General features: G+C 52.6%; 6 protein-coding genes across 6 annotated transcripts; 4 read left to right on the top strand and 2 right to left on the bottom strand.

Annotated features, from left to right (window-relative positions):
• Nucleotides 1-2,429: 2,429 nt before the first annotated feature.
• On the top strand, nucleotides 2,430-6,293 carry RPB2 (DNA-directed RNA polymerase II subunit RPB2; the record flags this gene model as incomplete). The annotated part of the gene is made up of 2 exons (XM_051445619.1): nucleotides 2,430-6,049; nucleotides 6,128-6,293. The coding sequence occupies 2 exons, from the start codon at nucleotides 2,430-2,432 to the stop codon at nucleotides 6,291-6,293; spliced, it is 3,786 nt and encodes a 1,261-aa protein (XP_051303716.1).
• Nucleotides 6,294-7,034: 741 nt separating this feature from the next.
• Nucleotides 7,035-8,530, bottom strand: J4E86_005082 (uncharacterized protein; the record flags this gene model as incomplete). The annotated part of the gene is made up of 3 exons (XM_051445618.1): nucleotides 7,035-7,856; nucleotides 7,904-8,029; nucleotides 8,084-8,530. 3 exons carry the CDS (start codon nucleotides 8,528-8,530, stop codon nucleotides 7,035-7,037), a joined length of 1,395 nt encoding a protein of 464 aa, XP_051303715.1.
• Nucleotides 8,531-9,024: 494 nt separating this feature from the next.
• On the top strand, nucleotides 9,025-10,155 carry J4E86_005081 (uncharacterized protein; the record flags this gene model as incomplete). The annotated part of the gene is made up of 3 exons (XM_051445617.1): nucleotides 9,025-9,057; nucleotides 9,106-9,505; nucleotides 9,569-10,155. 3 exons carry the CDS (start codon nucleotides 9,025-9,027, stop codon nucleotides 10,153-10,155), a joined length of 1,020 nt encoding a protein of 339 aa, XP_051303714.1.
• A 1,667-nt stretch (nucleotides 10,156-11,822) lies between these two features.
• J4E86_005080 (uncharacterized protein) lies at nucleotides 11,823-13,472 on the bottom strand (the record flags this gene model as incomplete). Its single annotated transcript, XM_051445616.1, has 1 exon — nucleotides 11,823-13,472. The coding sequence occupies one exon, from the start codon at nucleotides 13,470-13,472 to the stop codon at nucleotides 11,823-11,825; it is 1,650 nt and encodes a 549-aa protein (XP_051303713.1).
• Nucleotides 13,473-14,638: 1,166 nt separating this feature from the next.
• On the top strand, nucleotides 14,639-15,298 carry J4E86_005079 (uncharacterized protein; the record flags this gene model as incomplete). The annotated part of the gene is made up of 1 exon (XM_051445615.1): nucleotides 14,639-15,298. One exon carries the CDS (start codon nucleotides 14,639-14,641, stop codon nucleotides 15,296-15,298), a length of 660 nt encoding a protein of 219 aa, XP_051303712.1.
• Nucleotides 15,299-16,548: 1,250 nt separating this feature from the next.
• Nucleotides 16,549-18,315, top strand: J4E86_005078 (uncharacterized protein; the record flags this gene model as incomplete). The annotated part of the gene is made up of 2 exons (XM_051445614.1): nucleotides 16,549-16,938; nucleotides 16,978-18,315. The coding sequence occupies 2 exons, from the start codon at nucleotides 16,549-16,551 to the stop codon at nucleotides 18,313-18,315; spliced, it is 1,728 nt and encodes a 575-aa protein (XP_051303711.1).
• Nucleotides 18,316-18,649: the final 334 nt, after the last annotated feature.

The raw sequence follows: 18,649 nt of genomic DNA, 5'->3' as shown, positions 1-18,649 counted from the left end.
CACGCCTCTCCTACCACCGAATATACGCGAACTAGAAATCTGGTTCAGATAGCCATCTGGTATGTTCGCCACGGGTGGCTCGAAAATGCGGCAATTCCAGGAGCTGTCTGAACCGGAGAGGCTGAAGTGGTTTGGTTGGATACTGGCGTTGCTTCAGCTGCGCAGCTTGCGCCGAGTTCGCATGACCGAGAGCCTTTGCGCTCATGACGGAGGAGGTTGTAAGCAGGAGCGTTCCAGCTGGCCGAGTTGCAAGTTCATAATGCCGGAGGTAGTGAGCGAGACTTTCGGTAAGGCAGGGGTGGACCTGGAGATTACGGTGTTGGATAGGGTGGCTGTGTATCATGGGATGCATTAAGATGGTTGGTACTGGGGCTGGGTATATGCGCCTTGGGTACTTATGGGGGTATGAGGGATGGCGTGGAGTGTGGCAAAGTTATGTTACTCAGTTATGTTGCTCAAGGACTCGACTGCTCACAGTGGAACGCAGCGATGGCGGTGATAGCACGAAAAGGTGTTCATCAATCAATGTTTGACTACCTAAAATTGTCCATAACAGCGACTTACAATATCAACATCAACCTCTTGACACAAAGTACCTTCCACAAAGCCCGTTGCTGATAGTCACAGTTCCGTCCGGTGTTTCGTCCCGCAGTCCGACATCCGCTCCCTGGGATCTACCATCGCAAGCACCAAAGTCTCGCATCTCGAGGAGACAGAGATTTCGGGAATCAAATACCTGATTTGCGGATCCGATACAGTTAGGTGTGGAAATACAGGCGGCGCAGCAATCATAGGCCGATCCGACAGCGAGAAATTGCGGCATGCCGGGGCTTCCGAAGTAGGCGAAGCCTTTGCCGTTGATACTGGAAATCATATTGTCGGGGCCGCAGGCGGCGTAGTAAGTAGAAGCTGGTTCGGCTACTTCAATCGTTTGGGTGGTGAGGATTGTGGTGGTAGTGGGCTCGATCTGTGTTTGCGTAATGGTTGTGCCGGTGGTAATAGTGATTGTTGTTGATGCGCGAATGGGAGTGAGCGTGACCGTGCTGACCTCAGTTGTAGTAGAAGTGACGGAAGAGGTAGGCGCTGATGTTGTGACAGTACTGGTCATCTTCGCAGTCCGAGTGATGGTCGAAGTACTGATCACCTTCGCGATGCCGACGCAGGCCACTGCTGTGGGGTAGACGGCAGGTGAGAATGTTGGTTCTCTGCCTTTGTTCATGATGATGCGCTGTCCTTGGCCGCGCTCTTCGAGTGCGGCTTCATTAGATGCTACTCCAGGAAGGCTGGCAGATCTTCGCTTCCTATTAGGAAAGGTTGATTGAATGGGCTGGAAATCTGCAGGAGCTCTTATAGTTGTTGTTGCGTCGGTGGTAAGCGTGACTGTGAGAGTGGCGGTGTCTGTTACGCTGATGATGTCCGTGGATGTTGTTAGGACTGTATCGGTAGTCGTGACAGTTTCAGAGAATGTGTCGGTCTCTTGAGTCTGGGTCCTAGTCATTACGCTCGTCGCTGTGGCAGTGACCGTGGCCGTGACTGGTGGAGGAGTGATGACATATGTCGGTGTCGTTGTTGTAAACTTGAAGCCATAGAAGGGGACTGTCAAGATGCGAGAAGAAGTCTTGACGGTAGCAACAGGCTTGAGACCTTGCTTGGTGATGCAAGTAACGTAGGACTTTGTCGTAGTAGTTGCGCTAGCTTCAAACGCTAGCAAAAGAGCACCAGCGACGAGATTAGGTGAGAGATGCATATTTCCACCGTGTAGATATGAGCTTTCCGAAGTACCTGATGGTCCTCTCGTCGCATTTACAGCTCTTATATATGCCTTTGTTCTTTGAGCTCATCGTCCTAGACTCCTCCCCAACTTGGCCAGGCCCCCGGACACAGCGATGCCATACTTTGTCTTTTCATACATAAGAAAATTCGTCCCGAATAGGCTTGAAGAATGAATGCTGCCGCCACCACAGGGCTAGATCTCAAGCGTGGCTTGTCGGCGGTATTTAGACTTGTTTGCCAATCCTCGATGCTGGAGAGCGTCCGGTCACCATTGATTGGCGACACAAGGCTTTGGTGCTGGCGTTTAAGGCCTCGAACTTCGAGAGAGTTCAGTATAGCGCAAATGTAGTGTCTTCCAGACTTGACTGAGTGTAAGTCTGGACCTGAAACGCGGGATCTAGAAGGTAAACTGCAAGCCGTCACAAAATGGTATGCATGCAGGAACGAAAGGCACAGGTACCTAGGTAGACCGTATGGGGTCCGAGGCGCTAGTGTTCATCACGTGATGCGCGGCAGCGCTAAGACGGGGAGCGTTAGCACCGAACGTCCTTTGAGAGGCGGTCGCCGCCGTCGCATACCGAACAGACAGGACACTACACGTCCGCATTCACCCACCCCCCTTCACCTCCCCGCGCCTAATCAACCCAGTCGCGATCATGGCCGAGCCGTACGACTACGACGGTATGGAGGACGAGTACGAGGATGAGGAGAACCGCGTCTTGCCCGAGGACTGCTGGGCGGTCATCAGCTCCTTCTTCGACACCAAGGGTCTGGTCTCGCAGCAGCTCGACTCGTACGATGAATTCACGCGCAACACAATCCAGGATATCGTAAAAGAAAACGGCAGCGTCATTCTCGAGCAAAATACGCCCTACAACCCCGATGAGGAGGAGAACCCCATCATCAAGCGCCGCTATGAAATTAAATTCGGGCGCGTCTACCTGGCGCGGCCAACACACACAGAAGGCGACGGCACCACGGTGCAACTTTACCCTCACGAAGCGCGTTTACGGAATCTCACCTACTCCGGTGCCATGTTGGCCGATATCGAGAACCGAATAATGGTCGCCCGCGAGGGACGCGAACCGGAGGAAGGTGATGACGAGGAGATGGAGGGTGGCTACACAGGCGGCCCATCGCAGATCCGGTGGGAGCGTGAAGACATGCCAATGGATGATGGCGCTGCGGCGCGAGTCTTCATCGGAAAGCTTCCTGTCATGTTGCGGTCAGAGCTCTGCCATTTGCGAGCGCAGTCTGACGCGGACCTGTTCGCTCTGAATGAGTGCCCATACGATCAGGGTGGATACTTCGTCATCAACGGAAGTGAAAAGGTACTCATTGCCCAGGAGCGCAGTGCCGCGAACATCGTACAGGTCTTCCGAAAGAAGCAGGGTCCCATTCCATGGATCGCCGAGATTCGAAGTGCAGTCGAAAAGGGCACCCGGTTGATCTCATCATTCAACATCAAGTGGGCGGAGAACTCACTCGCAGGTCCCGGAAAACGTATCCCCGGTCCCTTCGCATACGCTACCCTCCCATACATCAAGGCGGATGTGCCCATGGCCATCGTCTTCCGCGCGCTCGGTATTGTCTCCGACGAGGAGATTCTTAGTCACATCGTTTACGACCGCACCGACACACAAATGCTGGAGCTGTTGAAGCCCAGTATCGAGGAGGGATCCGTTGTTCAGGACCGAGAGACTGCTCTGGACTTCATTGCCAAGCGTGGCGCCAATTCAGGCACGAAGGACAGGCGTCTCAAGTTCGCGAGGGACATTATGCAGCGAGAATTCTTGCCGCATATTTCCCAAAAGGAGGGTCAGGACACGCGCAAGGCCTACTTCTTTGGTTACATGATCCACCGCCTTTTGCAGTGTGTGTTGGGTCGCCGCGACGAGGACGATCGTGACCACTTCGGTAAAAAGCGTCTGGATCTTGCTGGACCTCTGGTCGCCAACTTGTTCCGTATTCTCTTCCTGAAGCTCACCAAAGACGTGTACAAGTACCTCCAACGATGCGTTGAGAACAACCAGGACTTCAACGTTCAGATGGCTGTCAAGGCCAGCATCATCACAAATGGTCTGAAGTACTCTTTGGCAACGGGCAACTGGGGTGACCAGAAGAAGGCCGCTTCCGCCAAGGCTGGTGTGTCCCAGGTGTTGAACCGATACACTTACGCCTCCACATTGTCGCATTTGCGTCGAACGAACACCCCAGTCGGTCGTGACGGCAAGCTAGCCAAGCCGCGACAACTTCACAACTCCCATTGGGGTCTTGTTTGCCCTGCCGAGACTCCTGAAGGACAAGCTTGTGGCCTGGTCAAGAACTTGTCTTTGATGTGCTACGTCAGTGTCGGTAGCGACGCGTCGCCTATCATCGACTTCATGACACAGCGAAACATGCAGCTTCTCGAAGAGTACGACCAAAACCAGAACCCAGATGCGACCAAAGTCTTCGTTAATGGTGTCTGGGTTGGTGTTCACTCCAACGCCCAACAACTTGTCACAGTCGTGCAGGAGCTGCGACGAAACGGAACTCTATCTTACGAGATGAGTTTGATTCGTGACATTCGTGACCGAGAATTCAAGATCTTCACAGATGCCGGCCGTGTCATGAGACCATTGTTCGTTGTTGAGAACGACATTCGGAAACCGAACCGCAACCACCTCATCTTTACCAAGGAGATCAGTAACAAGCTCAAGCAGGAACAGATGGAGACAAGCACGCGACAGGGATGGAGTCAGGATGAGGTCGAGCAAGCCACATACGGCTGGAGAGGTCTTATCCAGGATGGTGTTGTGGAATACCTCGATGCCGAGGAGGAGGAGACTGCCATGATAACATTCTCTCCTGAGGATCTGGAAGAGTGGCGAGAGATGAAGATGGGCCTACCTGCGGCTGAGCGATCTACCGAAGGCGAGCACCGTCTTCGACGTCTCAAGCCACTACCAGACCCACGCATCCACGCCTACACTCATTGCGAGATTCACCCGGCCATGATCCTGGGTATTTGTGCCAGTATCATTCCTTTCCCCGATCACAACCAGTCGCCCCGTAACACCTACCAATCTGCCATGGGTAAACAAGCCATGGGTGTCGCCCTCACCAACTTCGCGCTGCGCATGGAAACCATGATGAACGTCCTATACTACCCCCAGAAGCCTTTGGCTACTACTCGATCGATGGAGTACCTCAAGTTCCGTGAGCTTCCAGCCGGTCAAAATGCTATCGTCGCCATTGCCACATACGGTGGTTACAATCAGGAAGATTCCGTTATCATGAACCAGAGCAGTATCGATCGTGGACTCTTCAGGAGTCTGTTCTACCGTGCGTACACAGAGCAGGAGAAACGTATCGGTGTCAACGTTCTGGAGCAGTTCGAGAAGCCTACGCGTGCCGATACACTTCGTCTGAAGGGTGGAACATACGACAAGCTCGATGACGATGGTGTCGTTGCGCCTGGTGTGCGTGTGTCCGGTGACGATATCATCATCGGAAAGACCGCGCCCATTGCCACCGACGCTCAGGAGCTCGGCCAGAAGACTACTCTCCACACCAAGCGTGATGTCTCAACACCACTGCGTAGCACCGAGAACGGTATTGTCGACCAAGTACTGTTCACTACCAATACTGAGGGACTGCGCTTCGTCAAGGTCCGTACACGAACGACCAAGGTGCCGCAAATCGGTGACAAGTTCGCTTCTCGTCACGGACAAAAGGGAACCATTGGTATCACTTACCGTCAAGAAGACATGCCGTTCTCCAAGGAAGGCCTCACCCCCGATCTGATCATCAACCCCCACGCCATTCCCTCCCGTATGACAATTGCCCATTTGATCGAGTGTCTACTCTCGAAAGTCGGCGCCATCACCGGACAAGAAGGAGACGCCACCCCCTTCACCGACATCACCGTCGACCAAGTCTCCGGTCTGCTCGAAGACGCCGGCTACCAAAAGCGCGGTTTCGAAATCATGTACAACGGGCACACCGGCAAGAAGATGCGCACGCAGATCTTCCTGGGCCCGACATACTACCAACGTCTCAGGCATATGGTCGACGACAAGATCCACGCTCGTGCGCGCGGTCCCCTTCAGATTCTTACTCGCCAGCCTGTCGAGGGTCGTGCTAGGGACGGTGGCCTTCGTTTCGGCGAGATGGAACGTGATTGCATGATTGCACACGGCGCCGCCGCCTTCTTGAAAGAACGTCTCTTTACCGTCTCAGACGCGTACACCGTACACGTGTGCGACATCTGTGGTCTGATGAGTCCTATTGCGTAAGTTTTCCCCCTCTCCCATCTTTACCCCCAAATCTTCCCCCTCCGAGCGTCTTTCACTAACTCCAACATTTCCAGCCAACTCAAAAAGGGCCTCTACGAATGCCGCCCCTGCCACAACAAAACCCGCATCTCCCAAATCCACATCCCCTACGCTGCCAAGCTGCTCTTCCAGGAACTCCTCGCCATGAACATTGCCACGCGCATGTTCACCGATCGCTCTGGCTTGAGCGTCCGTGACTAGTCGTTGTCGGACGCTATGGACAGGCTTAGCCTGTCTTCGGAGCGGAAATCTGGTCGGGGATATTCATACTTTCGGGTTTTCTCGTAGTCGTGTTTTTTGTTTGCTGCATGGTCATGGCGTTTCTTGATGTTTGTGTGCGTTTGGACAGAATGATTGAGAGGAAATACAAGGCTGCCGTTGGAAGGTTCTAGCCTGGCGTTTTTCAAGTTGCGAGCGCTTTTCTCATCTATGCGGGGGTTTAATCAGAGGGGAATCGAATAAGACAAAAACTGCATGTGATCAAAGACGAAGTAGCATTAATCTGTTTTGTACACCGACTTATACTGAAATCAAGGATGCTACTCTCGATATCGTGTTCACCACAAAGCCATCATGCTAGATATGCTGTACGAATCGGCATTGTTGTGTTGCCTACTACTTGGTATCTGTACTATCTATCCACACGCTCCCGTGTACGCCTTACCAAATGATTACCACCGCTCTCGTCATCATCATCAATATCACTCACTTCTTGAGTCCATCAAACGCAACGAGCGTCTCATCATCCTCAAACGCAAAAGACCAATCCTCGTCACTATCATAAGCCTCTTCGACACCCTCGATATCGTCACCAGCGTCGTCGGCAGCTAATTGCCGCTCTCTTTCTCTTTCTTCATAACGTTCGATTTCCTATAATTCGTCCTGCGTCAAGTACGGTCGTTCTGGGGGCACGGGGAGCAAGAAGATGCGGGGGAAAGCTCGCTACGCTCCGCCGCCGAGAAGGTGCTCGATTGCGCCTTGGACGTTGCCGCCGCTGCGCCGTAGGGCGGCGACGTTGCGGTCGAACTCGTAGAAGCCCATTTCGTTGAGCTGTCTGAGTTGGACCTCGTAGATTTCCTCAGGTGGCCGGTTGTCTGCTGGGGCTGGTGGGGCACCGAAGCCGCCTGCGCCGCCGAATCCGCCGGGGCCGAAGAGTGCGGCGAAGGGGTTGCCGCCGGCTTGTTGGCCTGCGTCGCCTCCTGGAGCTCCTGCTGCGTCTTGTCCGCCAAAGGCTGCGAATGGGTTCGCTCCTGCGCCTCCTGCGCCGCCCATCATCTGCATCATGTTGCGCATGGCTTCTGGGTCCTGCATCATCCTTTGGGCGGCCGCCGCGAACGGGTTCGCTTGTCCGCCTTGTGCGCCAGCTCCACCAAACAAGTTGGGGAAGGTGCCCGAGGCGTCTTGTGTGTTTTGTGCCGCACCACCCTGTTGCTGAGGAGCCAAAGGATTCTGGCCTCCAGCAAACAGATTGGCGAACGGGTTTGCTCCAGCGCCTGCGGCACCACCGGCTGTACCGAATGCAGAGAATGGATCTGTTGGTCCGGTCGTATTAGGCTGGTTCGGTGTCGCAGTTGTGCCTTCGCCCGTTGCAGTCGAACCTGGCTGTGTAGTGTTGTCGGTAGCTCCTGGGGCTGGGAAACTCGGGCCTGTGGGACCCATATTCCGCCGCATCTGCAGTTGCATGCGCATCATCTCTGGGCTGAACATCATACGGCGCATTTCGGGGTTTCGGAGGACCTGCTGAAGCATCGGGTTGTCGCGGATCTATCTCAGATTAGATAATGCATAGTAGAAAGAAGGAACAAACTTACCATGGGGCTCTGCAGCATCATTTCGACTACTGCTGGGTTGTTCATAGCCTCGTTCATCTGCGATAGAAACATGGGGTTCTCCATTTGCTCTAGTAACGCTTCTGGGTTTGTAGGAGGGCCGCCCATCTACCACGTGTCAGTAAAATGTCCATGTCGAATGTCGGGTTGATCTAGACTTACGCCACCGTCTGGTCCGAAAGTGTCCATGCCTGGTAGGCCGTGGAAGCCGGCATAGCGCGCGCCTGTGAGCCCAGCGAGAGGGTTGTTGCCTGTTCCTGCAGCAATGTTGGTCGGCACCTGTGGCGTCTGGGTGTTGCCCCCGCTTGCTGTGCCTGCCGTGCCTTGGTTTCGTACGTTGCTGGCGGCGCCCTTGACAAGATGGACTGTGTGGCCATCCTTGATCTTGACGCTAGCGAGTGTGTCGTGGTCCTTCAGTACGCGACCGGAGTATATCAGGCGTTGGCGTTCGGCGGGAACATCTGCGTATTCCGACGTCGAGAGCTTGGCCTTGAGGTCGGCAACTGTGGTGGTTTGGGCTAGTGTGAGAACGTGCTTCTGGTCGTTTGCAGCCTTGACGTTGAAGGTGATCTGCGTGTCCTCGGTGGTTGTGGCGGCGTCGTCGGCCATGGTCGCTGATTTACGAGCGTGGGGTAGTGATAGGAAGCTCTACAGGCACTTGGAGGAATAGAGCAGTCTGGGTATGACTGTTGACTGCGAACTGATACGTGTCCTTGGCGAGTGTGAGTGGTGTATAGCAGCAGAGATGTTTGACTGTGCGAGAGGCCGTCATTAGCTTTGGATAGGATTGGAAGGCAGTAGAACGTCACTGGACCCGCACCTGGTACCCTGCCGTTTTTAGCGCGCGCCCGTGCATATCGCGCGGCTTCCGCTGACTAAGACACGCGCGCCAAGCTTCTGGGTGGGGGCAGGAGCGGAGGTTGGCCGGGGAAGCCAGCCGAGGTATCTTTTGAGCGTTGAGTAGCTGTCGGCCGTCATGCAAGCTACAATGGCGCCCGCGTCTGTTCTATCTACCCGAACTCATCTTCGAGCTCCTGACTGAACCTCTCTCATATCCAACAATTGAAGCTGTTTGCTACCATATACATCCGTCAAACCTCAACATGAAAGGCATACAGATCAAGGAATATGTCAACGTAAGTATCCTCATGCCAGGATACCTGCTTCATCTCTAACTCTCCCAGGGACCAGAGGATCTCAAGGTCCTCGATCTCCCGACCCCGACTCCAAAATCGAATGAGTATCTAATCGCCATCCACGCCTCAGCAACCAACTTCTTCGATCTCCTCCAGATCCGCGGCAAATACCAACACCAACCTGCATTCCCCTGGATAGCCGGTTCAGAGTTCTCCGGCGTTGTCCTCAAAGCGCCGACCTCGCTTGCAGGAGGCAAGACACCAAAGTTCAAGGAGGGCGACAAGGTCTTTGGTGCTTCCCAGGGCGGTTACGCAACACACATCGTCTGCACGGAAGAGAGACTCAAGCCTGTACCCGAGGGATGGAGTTTCGAAGATGCTGCTGGTGTATTCGTTACAGCGCCGACGAGCTATGCCGGTCTGGTAACTAGAGCAGGCATCAAGAAGGGTAAGCCATCGGAACTCCGAACCCTGTTATTTTTCCCATGCAGAAGCTAACACTGCTCTGTAGGCGACTGGGTACTCGTCCACGCAGCAGCCGGCGGCGTCGGTCTCGCCGCCGTGCAAATCGCCAAAGCCTTCGGCGCGACCGTCGTAGCCACTGCTGGTACATCACATAAACTCGACGTCGCGCGTTCCTTCGGCGCAGACTACGCCGTCTCCTACCGCGACAAAGATTGGCCCGAGCAAGTGAAGAAGCTCACTCCCAAGGGCCGTGGCGTGGATATCGTATACGACCCCGTCGGTTTGATCGCTCAGTCCATGAAGTGCACAGCCTGGAACGGCAGACTTCTGGTCATCGGATTTGCGGCAGGCGATATCGAGAAGATGGCTACGAACCGCATTCTGCTCAAGAATGTTAGTGTTGTTGGGTTGCATTGGGGTGCGTACGCGATAAACGAGCCTGAGATGCAGGATAAGGTCTGGGATGGTATCTTCCAGCTTGTCAAGGAGGGAAAATACAAGGGCACTGCTTTTACCGATGTGGAGTACGTCGGTCTTGACAGTGTACCCGCGGCGCTAAAGGCATTGGGTGGACGCAATAGCTGGGGTAAGGTCGTTGTCAAGGTACCGCAAGAGGGTGGGAGCAAGATGTAGAGTGTCTGACAACATAATTTGTTAAGCTATGCGCAAAATCCGGCATGAAATGAGAAGCTGGGATTACGGCGTAAACTACTCCACCACTCTCGTCCTAACATACCGCAGAGTCCTCACCTCGAAATCATTACAATCATGACACGACGGCCCAGGCCGTAAAAGCCTACGATCACGCCTCGATACTACAGTCTCTCCCAAATCCCTCTTCCACCGCCTTTCCACTACATCCCCATCCCAAACTAATGCCCACTCTTTCCCCTTCCCCTCTTCTTCCCCATTACCACCAAACCCAAACCTCCACATCTTCGCATACTGTACAACGCGTTCCAACTCCTCCTTCCTCGCCTCGAACGTCTCCAGCACCAACTCCAGCGTCTTCAGATCAGGCAACGCAGAAACGACATGTGCGCCCCAAGATTGCGGGTTGAGCCGCGGATGCCGACCAGCCTTGCGCTGCTCAGCGCGCAGACGCATTGCTTTGGCTGAGGGACGGCCCTCGTCGAGGTTGTAGCGCCCGAACGATGGGTCGAGATGGAGGTTTTTGGCTACGTTCCATGTTGACCAGTCTGTGCGTGTGAGACGTAGTGTGAGATGGGTTAGGGGTTGAGCGAGGGTGACGTGGAGGCTGCGACATGATGGTAGCATGGATTCCGCGGGGGTGGGAAGACGGTCTAGAATATCGTTCAGGCGCTGAGGTTCTGTATTCGGTGAGTCGACTGTGGCCGGTACAAGAACATTGTCGTCAAGAGTGCGTGAGCACCCCTCTATCCTCGCCCATTCTCCATCGCGGAAACAGCGCAGAGGCACCACGTGTGCGCCCTGGTGTCTAGCGTTACCTCCCATCTCTTTCAACACATCCCCCAGCTTCCCTTTTTCTAACTCGCGCTGCTTGATTGTGATATCAAGTCCGCGTATCTGTGCTAGTTGCCATGCTGACATTCCAGCGCTTCGAAGATGTCGAGAGGCATCCATGTGGTACGCATTCACCTTCAATGGCATACCCCACGTTTCTTGATACACCGCTTTACAAGCCAAGAGGAGGGAAAAGGTGATATCAGAAGGATGCAGAGGTTTCCCACCCGCCAAACTCCCAGCATTTTGGCCGTGACCGAGATATTTGACGTGGACGACTGGCATGGGGTTTTTGGGACCAAGGGAGTCGATGGGATAGGAGGCTGTATCTTTGAGAGCGTAGGTATAGATTATCTCTCTGAGTTCCAGAGGAAGTGATGTGAAGAGGCGGCAGTTGTTTTGTGGTTGAATGTTTGATGGATCTAGAGACCATGCTAGTGGTTCACGGTTTATTTTCGTGCGGGCGCATTGTAGATTGACATTTTCGGCTGGCGTACTACCAGTGGACTTTATGTCGCTGGGTGTTGGTTCGTGTGCGGCTTCTTGGGCGGCGTCCAGTTCATCTTGGTAGCGTATGCATTCGTAGCAGTTCCCGCATCGATCGTCAGCCATTGTGGTATTTCGATTGTCTTTGTAGACTGATAAACGGAACTGGGGAGAGTTGTACAACAATGATGGTAATAGGAGGAAATCTATGTAGTGAAGTGGATGACTCAGATGTTGATGTGTATGGTTGCCTGAATGTATGCCGATTCCGTCCTTGCAGTTTAGGCGTCCCAGCTGGGGTGGGTATCCGCCACTTGAACACAAGCGAATCAAGCAAAGCGACTGCTAGGCTCTAACAACTCCCCAAGCGCCTTCCTGATATACTCCTCACCCTCAACCCATCCTCCACCTATCAGTCGCTGGAGCTCCTCAACATTACTCATCCTCAATCCTGGAATATGAGCAAATAACTTCTCAATCACATCCGTGAGACTGCCCTGCGTAATTGCACCAGCAATAGCACGATACATCCCAGACTTACGCGTGTATTTCGCGTCGGAGCAACCAGTCTCTGCCATGGCATCGGCATATATGTCCGCATACTTCTGGATCTCCCATGTGGGCATGTGGGGTGAGTCAGCGAGAGAAAAGTCATCGTTCCAATCACGACGGAGGAAGTCTGGTAGTGAAGCATAACCGATACAGCGAGGGACGGCGAGACAGTTGTCCCAGTCGATGATGCCTGTGACATTGCCATCGTCGTCTACGAGGATGTTCTGTAGATCGAGATCAGGGTGACGGATGACGAACGTCTCGTTCTCGTCGGCGTCTGCGGGGTCTTTCTTCGAAACGGCGATGGTGGGGTGGTCGTGAAGCATGTCGATGATCTTGCGTATTCCAGATACCATGTTCAGTGCATCTTGATCAACATCTGGATCGTATTCAGGGATCGCAGGCCAGTTCTCCTCTAGGTTCAGCTTCCAATAGTCCAGGTTCTTCTTGAATGGTCCATATCGGTACACTTGGGTTGGTCCTTCTAGATCCTCCGCAGTGAGTTCGTACGGCGGCTTCCAGCGATATGAGACTGTAGTTGTTGGCGTCGCGCCCAAAGAGAGTGCGTCCTTGCAATCTACGAGACCAATTTCATTGAAGCTCACGTCTCTTAGCTGTGACATACACTGCGCAAGTGAACGCAGAATATTACGACGCTTCTGTTCCGTTTCTGGAGAAACGCAGTTGGTAGTGACATGATTGCGATCACTAGGCTTGTCATACCAGACGTTTTGCGCGGCTTTTCCTGGCATGCGCTTCATCAAGATGTATGGTGCGCCGATGAAAGAGGTCTCGATATCTAAAGCGAAGTCAACGACTTCTGGTACCGGAATAGAAGTTTTGTTTCGCAGCCACTGCATCAAGGCCACTTCGCAGTGCAGGTTGTGCTGATCGCCTGGCTGCCACCGGGCTGCAGTTCCAATAGCAGGGACTCTGAAAACATATCGTTCGATACGACGGTTTGGAGGCTCGGCTTTTATGGCTGCCATGAACACAACATGATGAAATCCGCCATCCATGCGTTGCGTAACGTGGCATTCCTCTAAAGCAATATCGACGGAGCAGTAGCTCTCGATGACCGAGTGCAGTAGCTCTCTGAATGTCGAATCAGAAATTGCGTGAATCTTTTCCCAATCAAAGCGAGACATTCCGGCTTCAGATGCATCTGTCTTGACGGTAGTGTCGCGATCGTCCTCAGTGCCAGAATCTGCTCCACTCTTTGCACGTGTGCATGTATTACCGTCTTGCGGCTGCGTCTTGTTACTTGGCAGTGGAAGGTCATCACATCCTTGGTATCCTTGTGTGTTTCGCAAGGATGCGCTATCCCTTTGCTGGCTACGGCTCAACGGATCCGAGCTCATGCCAAAGCTCTCCGATATGTCGTTGTGAAGGTTTACTGCCGTCGATGCGTCGCCCATGCCGTCCATTCCGGAACGAATAATCGTAGTTGATCCGTTCGTCGTCGTGTTGCTATTGTGTTGATGTATCTTATCGAAGATGGACCCAGCAAGCCCGAAAGTCAGAGTGGAGGCGACGGATGATTGGCTCCCAGCAACAGGAGTCGTACGTTTGCCGTCAGCTGCGGTGCTTCTGCAAGCGGCCAATCCTTTATCTGCTTTGTCAAGGACGTGATTGTCTTTCGCAATGCTGATATGGTTATCGAACGGCAGCGCAAAGTCTTTGTTTGTAATCTGGTCAACACCGGGCTTAGTGAGATCAGACTCTCGACAGACGCCATCAACTTCCCACCCACCACTGGACTCCAGCTCGAGGCTGAGTGTGAGCGGTTCGAGCTGGTAAGAGTCGTCGCTAGTCTCGGATGTGCGTTCTCCGTAGGTCTTGGGCAAGACGGTTCGACCATGTTTATGGTGGAACAGTCTCCGCAAAGAGTCCAGCATGCGCGATGCTCTTGCAGATTTTGGAGCCTCGATGGCGCTGAGTGCAGGCGAGATAACAGAAGATGCATTGGGCGTTGCCACCTTCGGTTGACTATTCGGCCATAGGCTTGTGATCTTGCTTAGAATGCCCATAGCTAAGTAGCGTTGAGTTGACCACTCGTTATCGTGAGATGGTGGCAGGTTGTTGTAAGGTCCAAGTAAGAATGTGTTTATGTATTAGCAAGAGCCAAAAGCTTTGACTGTGTCCCTCGTGATTCACTACTACCGATCAGTGCGATCGGAAAGCGATAGATTACACTTATGCCTTTCACATGGCCCAGTTCTTGCCAGTTCAAAAGTTCGCAGAATACCCTGGCTTTACTGTTCAATATCAGTACGCGCACATTCAACTCCACTGCTGATCAAATACCCAGAAAAAGACATTCCTTGCCCCCTTAAGAACCCAATAACAGGATCTCGAAGATCAAAGTTCTGGTCCGTTACCTTTGAGAATATCCACCATGGCAGTATTCAATTTGCCCTTCCTGCGACTCTATGGGCCCGGTTGGGTAATCTCCTGGAGTGCCCGTTATTCTAACATTTGGCGAATGACATACGACATGGAAGGGCACCACTGTGCAGAGTCTGGATGCGGCACAATCAAGCGCAGTTGCTTCGAGCGGCTGCATCTCGCATACTGTTGCGTACCCATTCAGATGGCCAATGGTCAGTGGCGGTTCTGCGGCAACCGATTCGGAGTAGAATCTCCTCATGGTTGCTCATTACACCATTACGGCGAGTATGAGGATAACCGCTTCTTCCAGATGGCGAAGAAGAATTTGGAGTATAAGCTCCCGAGCACGTTCCCTCACGAGCAGATCGGATGGCAGATGAACATACTCAAGCTCGGAGACATCCGCTTCTCGTTTACTATGTGCATGGGTCTGATTAATGGTCAACCGAGCTTTGTTCGAGTTCTGAAGGTCTCGCCAGACGGTTCGCCCGCTGAGATCTGTGAGATCGTTAAAGTAGCAGAGAGGGGTTTGCAGCTCACCAAACCTGATGCCAGCAACGATAGCTCCTTAGGCGACAACTCTGCAGAAGCAAATGCAATTCCTCGAAAGCCAGCAGCTCTCTTTAGCATAATCGAGGAGGAAGAAACAAACGAAGAAGCATATAATAATGCCACCTCTTATATGACCTATAACCAGGCTATCATGGAAGCTAGTCAGCAGCGACAGAGGGATGTAAAAGACTCCCAAAAAGCCAGAGCAGCTGAAAAAGCAGCAAAAGCCGCTTCTTCCAAGTCCAAGGCCAAGTTGCAGAAGCCGAAGACCGTAAAAGAGACATTAGCTGCAACCAAGAAGAAAAACTAATTGTCGTACATTAGTCTTGTAAGTACTTCATTTGGGTGTTGCTTTGTTTCCGAGCAGAACTGGCGCAATTCTTTGCTACCGCTGACGACTGTAGTTCCGTAATCGGCCAGGACCAGAATATCGTCGCGCGTTGATGAGAAATCGCAGGTGCTGAGATACAATGTGAATATTCCAGGATGATCAGACATGATGGTAACCACTGGCTGCGCGGCGATGCAGTGTAGAATCAGCATAAGCTTGGCGAGGGAACCTGGCGTTCATGAGATATGCGCGCGGCATGGAAATCTCTTCTCATCAAAACGCCTTAAGCGTATAAAATTAGTTTGTGATGAATGGAATGACCCCTCAGACGTCTCGGTGCTTTTGGTGAGGTATGGTGTTTGGTGATGAGATGTGGATGAGGTTCGAGTTGGAAGGAACTTTGGAGCACTAACCACCAAAGCGCGTCGCTGACTAATTGCCGATCGCCGAGCTCCTTGTTACGCGCATCCGCGTTGGAGCTGCGTCTTACCCTCTGCGTTTTGCTGACTTCTGTCCAGATGTCATTTTCGACTGTCGGTGCGCTTGTTCATCTCTTACGTCTATCAACATGACTACTTGGTGCCGGGCTGGCCCTCATCGTGTCAAGCTTCATACGGGCCACCTTTGCCACCAGTCGCGAGACAAAACCCGGCCCTGAAGTCTAGCCTGAGCATGCGCGAGCTTCTTATTACGAGCATACTCGAAGAACTCAATGTCGCCTTTCGCGTATCTGTGGTCGTTGTAGCTTTATGGGCACGACGGCGAGATGAACGCTGCGAAACCAGGGCCATTACTTGCCATGGCTGTGGGGTGGAAGTAACGGCACAACAGTATGCCTGTTACTCCTGGACCACACTCAATCTTGCAGACAAAATTGAAATGGCCTACACGGATAGTCGAGAGGGGTGTGACAGAATTCACGCTATTGCCAAGTGTCAGTATGATTTGGCGTGACAAGTCTGGGGTTTCCGACTGTCGAACAATGCGACCGCATTCACTCTGAACCTCTAGCAGGCCAGTACTCGCCATCGTTCTCAGATGAGTCTGCGGCTTCATTTCACCCTATGAGCTAGCACCTCTCTCGACTATAAGTTCTTCCACTATTCTCCCACATCATTACTCACCTTCCGAAACCCTACGCCTTCTTTACAGATCAACCAAAACTTCGCCACTTACTCTTTACACATACTATTCACATTCGAAGCTCCAAAACACTGCTTCAGACCATCATGTCATCGGAAGATGAGAAGATAATATCCGCGCTGGCCAATCTAGACATTGGCATGACCGCGTACGAGTCGACAGCTGACTCGAACAGCATTCCAGCCGAGAAGAAGCGCGTCGAAGACGAAGAGATGGACCGCATGATTGCTGAGATGGAGGCAGAAGAGAAGAAACGCGAAGAAGATGAGAATCGCTACGCCGATGAGAAGGCAAAGAAGGCCAACGCTGCCGACGAACATGCGAACCAAAATGTGGCTTGCCCAAGTCAGTCCTCTGCCCCTGTGGGAAACGAAGAGAATGAACCTGGCGATCGTCATTGCGTTGGTCTGGATGAAGAACCAATTCTCTATGATGACGAAAGCGACGATCCCGACGAATTCAACTATCCCGACGACGTGAGTCATGTCGATCCTTATCTAGAACGCGAAGACTAGGAGCCTATCCGAAACATTTCAGACGATAAGTTCAAGGACATCGTCCTGCTATCCGTGGATCCCAGCGGCCAGCTTGCGCGCGCAGATGTCGATGTCCTCTCCCGCTATGAGGGCGCAAACAATCTGGTTTTGACGCTTCACGTCCGCCACAAAGATCAGGACGACCAAGACTATGTCGTCTTAGTACCATCTGTGGGTACGCAACCTCGTTGGCAAGCGGGAGATGCCCACAATCTGAGGGCTGAAGTTGGTATTATGAAACATCTTTTTCAGCACACAACTGTTCCGGTCCCCGAGGTCATCGCATCAGTAGATTCAGTAGAGGAATCCGACTTGGGTGCACCTTACATCCTCATGAAGCGCTTACCTGGCCGTCGTGCTCATGAGCTGTGGTTCGAAGATACCTCGGATTTAAGCCACATTACCGCAGTCCGTATCTCAAAAGAAACCGAGGCAAAGCGCGTCAACATGTTGCGTTCACTTGCCAAGGCTACGGCAGGGCTACAAAATATCGAGTTCAAGGGCGTTGGCATTCCTGTCTTTACGGACGGGAAGAGCAGTGAGACGCACCATGTTGATTATGTATCTGTTTGGAAGGATTACCACAACCTCACTCAAGAGGACCTGGAATCTGACACTCAGGTCGAGAAGTACGGGCCATTCACACCAAGCATCGAGTACTTGACTCCTAACCTGGGCACTCTTTGGCCACGCCTACACGACAAACGACTGAATAATCTTAATGGACCTGACCGCTTCAAAGGGCTAGGCTACAGGAAAATACTCGATATCATCTTTTCGCATCCCGTCATCAGGACTTCCAAACCGTCCAACGCCGAAACCAGCGAGGAAGAGACGTTCGTGCTGTGGAATGAGCTCTACCTCAATAACATTCTCGTCGACGATGATGGTAATGTGACAGGCATTTTAGATTGGGATTGCGTCTACGCAGCTCCACGTTTCGTGGGTTACGCCTCTCTTCCACGTTTCCTCCGCAAAGATTGGCTGGATTACTTCACCGTGCTCGACTTCCCGTGTATGGGATACCAACTGGACCATTACCGCCAGGTTTATATCAAGGCTATGGAGGAGACCGGATGTGATGAAGCACGCTTCACCGCCAAGTCGGGCATGTACTGGGCGATCGAAGATGTACTAATCAGTAAGATGTATGCCCCCGATCTTCTCAAGAAAATCTTGCTTGAGATACCGGAACTGCGTCGCGCGGAGCTCAATGAGTTCGCAATGCTACTGGGGCGAGGCGACTGGCCTGAGGCTGAAGAGTGGCTGACGGAGAAGATTGGAGAGGTTCTGGATAGCAAGCCCCTGTCACGCTGAGGGGTTTATGGAGGGAGTGAGATGTGCTGAATGCGTGCGTTCATCACGAACAGGACCATGAGTACGGAGACTGATCAAGGAGAGCTTAGTAGAAGGACAGGGCAGCTGGTATCAGGTCCTGTCGTCAGAGCTTCTTCAAATATCGTGCGCTGTATAGTGATACGAAATAATAAGTTCTGTTAATATCACACCATTGCTCACTAACTTAAGTGCATCGATGTTTTCCTTTCTTCTCTCGCTATATGTGGTCAAGTGAAGATCGCTACGTCATGGATCGTACCTGACATCACCACTTCCACAAGCACACATCTAAGTACATAAACATATCTATAGC

This window comes from Alternaria arbusti, assembly GCF_024043155.1.
Source record: "Alternaria arbusti strain BMP 1465 chromosome Unknown scaffold_5, whole genome shotgun sequence".
Lineage (NCBI taxonomy): Eukaryota > Fungi > Ascomycota > Dothideomycetes > Pleosporales > Pleosporaceae > Alternaria > Alternaria arbusti.
Note: the sequence above shows the minus strand (reverse complement) of the source record. Positions and strands in the feature narration are given on the sequence as shown.